Genomic DNA, 7,552 nt, shown 5'->3' with positions numbered 1-7,552 from the left:
GCGAGGGCTGGTAGTCCCAAGGGAACCGGGTTTACTGCGTTGTTCGACGTGATGGTGGATGAGTTGTTCGACTAGGTGAAACTAGGAACGTAGCTTAGAAAGTTCGACCTTTTGATACAACGGTCTATACTCCTATACCGATGCCTGACTCGTAGACAACGAGCGAGGACTTGTGGACAGTACGTCGTCCTGAAGATCGAGCGAGGAAGTCGAGAATGACCACTACCCCAAGCGAAGAGGAGCAGAGACTTGAATGAATAACCAGGTCGAACTTAGAGTTCGACCGACTAATGGTACAACTACTTATACAAGTACCGACTACGCACGGACCATCGTGTCTATGTGGTCGTGTTAGTGAAGAAAGGAATGTAGTGGTACGATGCCGAGTACGAAGTGCGCACGGACCCCATTATGTAAGCTACATAATGTTCAACCTGCGGGTGAGCGCTAAGACAGGCGCCAGTATGGGCGCTAGTAGTACAAGGAATAGAACGGAAAGACAAATGTTTCACGCATAATACTCGTAATCGCAGGGTATCTAAGGTAAGCCGACATCAGTACCATTTTATTACCCGGATGAGAACTGTGGCGCGTACAGGCGAAGCGTCTCGCGGCAAATCGCATCGAGCAATGGCAGACGGTTAAGCTGTTCATATGATATCTGGTTTCCTGCACCGGCTCCAAGTAATTCCGCTCTTAGTTTCTTCTGCCAGTCTTGATGTTCCGCCAGAGTTTGCAAAATGTGAACCAGTGCGTTCGAGGTTGTGTCTGATGCTGCGAAGATAAGTGTCCTGCGGCAATTTAGCCTGGGTGCAACGTGGTTGTTAAAGCGACATGCTGCAGTGACTTACGACATTTGTCCAATTAGTTCTTCTTCTGTCATGCGATCTCCATCGGATGCCACTTGATTAGCCTTCACTAGAGGGCCGTTCAATACTGTTGCACGCACGGAATGTATATAGAACGAGCGACATACTCAAGACACTCATGATATCCTTCCCCTCTCCAATTTGCTGGACAACATCCTTGTCGCCTTTATTCAATGCCTCTTTCTTCGACTCGTAGATCTCCACGGACCTCCTGGTCATGCAATCTACTACCGATTTCAATCTTCGAAGTCCGGCATTCGGAAATACATCGATAGCCAGGCGCCGCAGCCATGCCGGTCCGATGCCGCAGACCCATGGAACCAGTCGCTCCAGCAAGTCGACGCTGACGAGGGAAGGGCTAGCAAGTTGCAGATGTACATTAGAATTCAGAGTGTGAGGGAAAAGGACGACTCACGTCAAGGCTTTGAGAGCATCGCCGTAGTCATCTTGCATCTCAGAGGCTAACGAGCCGAAGGAGTAACCTAGACCACCCTGCCCCACGAGCTCGAGCGCGGCGCGCCCAGTCCAATGCAGCATGTCAATCTCAGAGTGACCGTCCTGTATCTGGGCCAGGATAGCATCGCGCATCTATGTTACACCGTGTGGATCGTAATCAGCGCGACAATTATAATGGCGCGCTCATGCAACAATATTTGCGTGCGAGCTACCTTATGTATGATACTGTAGAACATCGGAAGCATAGAGCGCATGTGTTTCACGGAGAAGACCGGATTCAAGATCTTGCGCTGCTTACGATGTTGTTCCCCTTGAAAAATCACTAAGTCAATATTCACCCTACCCCTGCCAACAATCACTCACCCAGTGTCGACACTTACTTGATAAACCAGTCCGGTTCTTCGAATATATGTTCTTCCTTTATGAGAATGGTGTGCAGTGCTTTAGGATCACCCACTAAGACCATGGGGCGCTACAGATGGTCTTGGTATCACGAAAGCAGCGTGTGCAGCTAGTGCGTACATACATTGAGAAAACTCCGCAATTTGATGACAGGCCCATGATTGATATGAAGATCCTTTTGGTATTCCATTGCGAAACGGTTAAAAAAAGGCTCAAGAGACCCTAGAAAGACCAATGGAACGAACAGTGCTGAGTCCAAGCATACAATAGTATGGTATGGTGTGACTGACCCGTGAGGAACGACGAGGCAGTAGGACCTGGGATGTTTTCAAGGATAATGTTGACAGAACGGCAATGGACCTGTTTCCAGAAGTACCATAGTGAACCTACGGCAAAAAAGATAGGCAATAGAAAAAATGGAGTATCCATAGTGGACTATGGGAAGAGTCACGATCGGCGCCAGATATACAGAAGGTCTTTATGCGTCTGGCCATGCTTCTCGAGGAGCTGTGTCACGTAATAATGCATGATGATGCGGGCCGCACAATTGGTGGGACATCGTTGATTATGTAGGACACACCATCACATATACCGCCGAATCAACGATAGGGCAGTTCTTAGAAGTATGCCCGGAATGTATATAGACCCAATGAGGGTATGCCGAAATTACTTCTCAAATAAACCTTGAGTCAAGTCTCACGCATATCATAAATATTGAGGACGCGCATCGAATTGACTATTTACTAATGCTTTAATGATATTCTGATTGGCAAGCAGACTTGACCCTCGATGAGATGGTCAGGTTCGACACCTGAGTCTCACAGGAAAGAAATATGGAGTACTGAACACCGTACAATGTTACTATATATAGAAGTCAGTCATCGCCGCCAACGCAAAAAGTAGGTGGTTTTGCTTACGCATTCAAAGTGTCAGCTGCACACACAGGGGCGAAGGTCTCTCACGGTCCATTTCATTACTGCATCATGTTCGCCAGATGCCATTGGACCGCAGCCACCATCAAGGGAGCGTGAGCTCAGCTGTATACCATTATCGGCATCATCAAGGTTACGGTGCATCTATACAGATTTGGCATGTTCGATGTGCTGACAAGATCAGGAGCCTCTTGATAATGTTCGGAGATACCAAGGAATTCCATATTTATAAGTCACAGTTTAGGACCTTAAGCCAGTCAGATGCAGTTAGTGTCCGCAACTCACAGCGTGAATGACCTATGACGTGCGTACTAGATAGCGCTACCGGAAGCGAGGACAGTCTGTGTGCTTAGACATACATATAAATTGAAGTCGCACTCCATTGTGCAGCACCTGTTGAGACATCAGGTTTACCGAATGACTATCAGACAATTTGTAGAGGTAAGAATGCATAAATGCTCACCTCGGACACATCATTAATTGAGGTGTTAGACTGAAAATTAGTACACACTTGGACCCAACCGTCCATACGAACGCTCAATAAGGATAGTCACCTACTGCAAGCAATATATATAAGAACCTTCGGACAATGGTTATGATTTATGAGCTAGTCTGCAACAAACAGTCTTTGTTACGATGACAGTACTTTATCCTATGAGAATCACTTAGCATCGGTGGCCGCACAATACTAGTGATACGCATCGTGTTTCATAAGTGATCACTACATTCGCTTGCCGCTCAATCCCATGCAAGGGTGCAACATACTACTAGGTGTGTCCCCCTCAGGAACCCGTATACACCTCGACCTTCAAGGGGAGACGAGGTGTGTTGCTCTCTCTTCCAACTGTCGGATAGTTTACTCCGCCTAGATTCCACACGATCGGCGCTCCGGTCGGCTTGAAGATGAAGGACGAAAGCAAGACGGACAGCACCACCTCTGTTCAAGTGTCTCTCCGTTAGTACAGTGCTCCTCAGTCACTTCCGAGACGTACTCATTTCCATCTCCGAGAATTTGAAGCCACTAAGACATATTGACCTTAGGAATACAGAACATATCTCGCACGACTGAACGGGGCTCACATGCAAGCACGCTTCCCACCCAAAAACGTCATCCTGTGCACGAGCGACATTAGTTTTGGCAGCCAGTATGAGCCGTGGAGCACCCACAGATTGGAATATACACCTGGGACAGCTGCGTTCTTGACCGAATTTGGCAAACCAGAGAGCCACCGTTCAGGCTTCCATTCGAGGGAGTCCTCTCCCCAAATAGACACGTTGACGTTGCAAGCCCACATACCAACAAGGACTTCTGTGCCTTTAGCAACGGGGATCTCGTGAATCATCTTGCCATCGAGACCTCGAATTGGTTCAGACAGCGGAAGCACAGTGTCTTTGTTGGGCCTGGAAGAGAGCAAGGGGCGTCAACGGATATGAGGCAGCTGTAGTCTTTTGTTAATACGTACACACGCATGACTGTGGTGTTGGCAGGGAATCTAAGACATTCCAATGTCAATGTCAGTAGTTCGCGGTTTCCAGACAACAATGCGCCTACAGGCGAAGAGTCTCGCGGCAGACTGCGTCCAGAACCGGCAGCTTATTGATTTCGTCGTAGGGTATACCCGTTCCTGCGCCCGCTTCAAGTATTTCCTGCCTCAGTTTGTCCTGCCAGTCTTGACGATCGGCTAAGAACTGCAGCATATGAACCAGCGCGTTCGAGGTCGTGTCTGTTGCTGCGAAGATGAGTGTCCTAATGACTTTGAGTCAGACTATAATGTCACTATGCAGGCACAACAGATCAACTCACGACATTTGTCCAATAAGCTCTTCATCTGTTAGACAATCTTCCACGGACGCCGCTTTGTTGGCCTTCACTTGGAGCCAGTCAGCACGGCCTTGTACGTAAGAAGGAGGATAAATAGTCGCCGTACTCAAGACGCTCATAATGTCCTTCCCCTCTCCGATTTGCTGGACGACCTCGTCATCGCCTTTCTCTAGTGCGCCCTTCTTTGATTCGTAGATCTCTACGGACCTCTTGGACATGCGATCAACCACTGACTTCACCTTCTGAACGTCTGTATTTGGAGACGCGTCAACAGCCAGGCGCCGCAGCCATGCGGGCCCGATACCATAGACGTACGGCAGTAGCCGCTGTAGCAGATCGATATTAACGAGAGTAGGCCTATGCTCCGGATTCAGCTTTCATACCCTTATAAATAGAGGACGAGAGGAATAACCCACAACAATGCCTTGAGAGCGTCGCCGTAGTCATCTTGCATCTCCGAGGCAAGTGAGCCGAACGAATACCCCAGACCACCCTGCCCCACCAGTTCGAGCGCAGCGCGTCCCGTCCAGTAAAGCATGTCGATTTGATCGCTACCGCCTTTGACCTGGTCGAGTATAGCATCGCGCATCTAGTCAAGGTCGATGACGCAATTAGTGTCAGGTAGGTCCACAGAACAAAATGTATCTGCGTGACTTACCTTGTGAATGACGTTATAGAACATGGGCAGCATGTGGCGCATATGGTTGACAGAGAATACCGGGTTCAAGATCTTGCGTTGCTTGCGGTGTTGCTCCCCTAACAAAGATGATTAGGTACGTACACTTTTACTGCGCGAGAAATATACCCAGTGTAGAGACCAGACCTTGTCCGAAAATCAAGAGATTCGTCCTGTCTATAGGGATGAGATCGCTTCCTAGACTCCTAGAATATATTCACTAACAGAATGAAGACGTTGGATTCTTGAAAGATATGTTCCTCTTTGATTATCATAGTATGCAACGCCTTGGGATCGCCCACTAGTAGCATCGGGCGCTATAACGTTGTCGGCATAAGCAAGGCTGGTCTATGGGTCATAGTGAGAGAACGTACATTCAGGAAGCTATGCAATTTGACAGTAGGCCCATAGTTCTTGAAGATTTCTTTCTGATGCTCAAAGGCGTGACGATTGAAGAATGGTACAAGAGAACCTATATCATGATAATGTATGGGCGAGGCAGAGTGCAGGGAAAGGGTAAGCTGACTGACCCTTGAGAAACGATGCAGAAGGAGGACCTGGAATATTCTCCAGTACACTGTTGACTGACCGACGACGGATTGTTTGATGGAGGTACCACAGCGAGCATCCAACGAGAGCAAAAGATAGACAGATAACCGCAGTACCCATGTCGAAGTGTCAGGCGCTCTGCATCCGATACTCACTACCTCTTCTTTATACTATCCCCTCCCGCCAGAAGACGTGCCTCACGTAGATGCGCATGTGTCTGCGGGCCGGCAGATTCAAGGTGAGTCTTTGTTGATGATGTGATTGTAGAAACGAGTGTCGGCGTCGGGTTCGAATAAGCGAGCGCGAAGGTTTACGGAAGCGAGCGGTGCGGGAAAAGATCAAATACAAAGCAGTTTGTCTCGTCCTCGGGGCGGGGAGGCAAACGCGCGCGGAAACTACATGCGGGAACTCGACCTAATATAGCAAAACCTTATCTAAATAAGGTACGAAGGAACAAGGCACTATCGCGCCGCAGCGCGGCACGTCGGCGAGCCGGTAGTCGGGCATGTGCTCGCCCAGTTGTTCCAACAGTGATGATGCAGGACGTACTACCCGATTTGTGATATCACCGAAGCCAGGGCATAGTTGTCAAGAATCGTGTATGTGTATCCAATCGGGGCCAAAGGATTTAACTCGGACATACTATTGCACTGGCCTCACGGGTGCCGCAATTGGAAGATAGACCAAGTTATATGTACTACGCCAATTAGTTCCGCTGCCGGTTGCCCTTCAAGACAGTCAATCAATGATGCACTGACAAGGTGCTACAACATAGCTCCCAGTGTGAGGGTGATTTCATGTTACCACATACATATGACTCTTGCTATAGGAGTTCTCGATCCTTACCTGACAGGCCAATGTGAGACTAAGTGCCTGTATGCGGTTTGATTTCGAACTGTACATCATGTTGAGACTTGAGCGCCGCGAGAGTTTGGCCCGTTGATGGGAAAGGTGACCCGCGTTGGCTTTTCGCTGGAGAACAATTGTGAGACTTAATTGGTATGGACGGAGATTGCCGTGCCATCATCAGTCACCTGCACATTTCTTCTTTCCCAGTTCACCCTACTTAATGCCCTTCATAATTGAATAGTTCCAACCCCGACTGATTCCGCTGTTGAAACGCGCAGCCCCGCGTGGTCAGGAACGAGCTCGAAAGCTCGGGCGCGCAAGTAGCCGGGGGCCGGAGGCCCCTATTGTAGTATATAACGACCCCGCGCGATGTACGTACCGCACGCGATTGTCCCTTATGGGCATCGCTACGCCCGTGGACAAACGCGCCCTGCGCCGTTCGCACCCTTGTTCCAACATCCGCAGCCACTGGCGATTGACAACCCGGTCAATGTGTGCAACGTGTGAAACATTTGTCTTTCCGTTCTATTCCTTGTACTACTAGCGCCCATACTGGCGCCTGTCTTAGCGCTCACCCGCAGGTTGAACATTATGTAGCTTACATAATGGGGTCCGTGCGCACTTCGTACTCGGCATCGTACCACTACATTCCTTTCTTCACTAACACGACCACATAGACACGATGGTCCGTGCGTAGTCGGTACTTGTATAAGTAGTTGTACCATTAGTCGGTCGAACTCTAAGTTCGACCTGGTTATTCATTCAAGTCTCTGCTCCTCTTCGCTTGGGGTAGTGGTCATTCTCGACTTCCTCGCTCGATCTTCAGGACGACGTACTGTCCACAAGTCCTCGCTCGTTGTCTACGAGTCAGGCATCGGTATAGGAGTATAGACCGTTGTATCAAAAGGTCGAACTTTCTAAGCTACGTTCCTAGTTTCACCTAGTCGAACAACTCATCCACCATCACGTCGAACAACGCAGTAAACCCGGTTCCCTT

General features: G+C 49.0%; 2 protein-coding genes across 2 annotated transcripts; both read right to left on the bottom strand.

Moving 5' to 3' along the window:
- Nucleotides 1–568: 568 nt before the first annotated feature.
- POSPLADRAFT_1063002 (hypothetical protein) lies at nt 569–1,457 on the bottom strand (the record flags this gene model as incomplete). The annotated part of the gene is made up of 4 exons (XM_024481592.1): nt 569–791; nt 852–918; nt 977–1,227; nt 1,285–1,457. The coding sequence occupies 4 exons, from the start codon at nt 1,455–1,457 to the stop codon at nt 569–571; spliced, it is 714 nt and encodes a 237-aa protein (XP_024332863.1).
- Nucleotides 1,458–3,441: 1,984 nt separating this feature from the next.
- Nucleotides 3,442–5,826, bottom strand: POSPLADRAFT_1161078 (hypothetical protein; the record flags this gene model as incomplete). The annotated part of the gene is made up of 14 exons (XM_024487649.1): nt 3,442–3,596; nt 3,652–3,680; nt 3,740–3,772; nt 3,827–4,060; nt 4,123–4,152; nt 4,212–4,406; nt 4,464–4,530; nt 4,588–4,838; nt 4,898–5,070; nt 5,140–5,237; nt 5,287–5,330; nt 5,383–5,474; nt 5,532–5,629; nt 5,688–5,826. 14 exons carry the CDS (start codon nt 5,824–5,826, stop codon nt 3,442–3,444), a joined length of 1,638 nt encoding a protein of 545 aa, XP_024332862.1.
- Nucleotides 5,827–7,552: the final 1,726 nt, after the last annotated feature.

The sequence above is a fragment of the Postia placenta genome (assembly GCF_002117355.1).
Source record: "Postia placenta MAD-698-R-SB12 unplaced genomic scaffold POSPLAscaffold_40, whole genome shotgun sequence".
NCBI classification, from domain to species: domain Eukaryota; kingdom Fungi; phylum Basidiomycota; class Agaricomycetes; order Polyporales; family Adustoporiaceae; genus Rhodonia; species Rhodonia placenta.
This window is presented reverse-complemented; position numbering and strand designations above follow the sequence as displayed.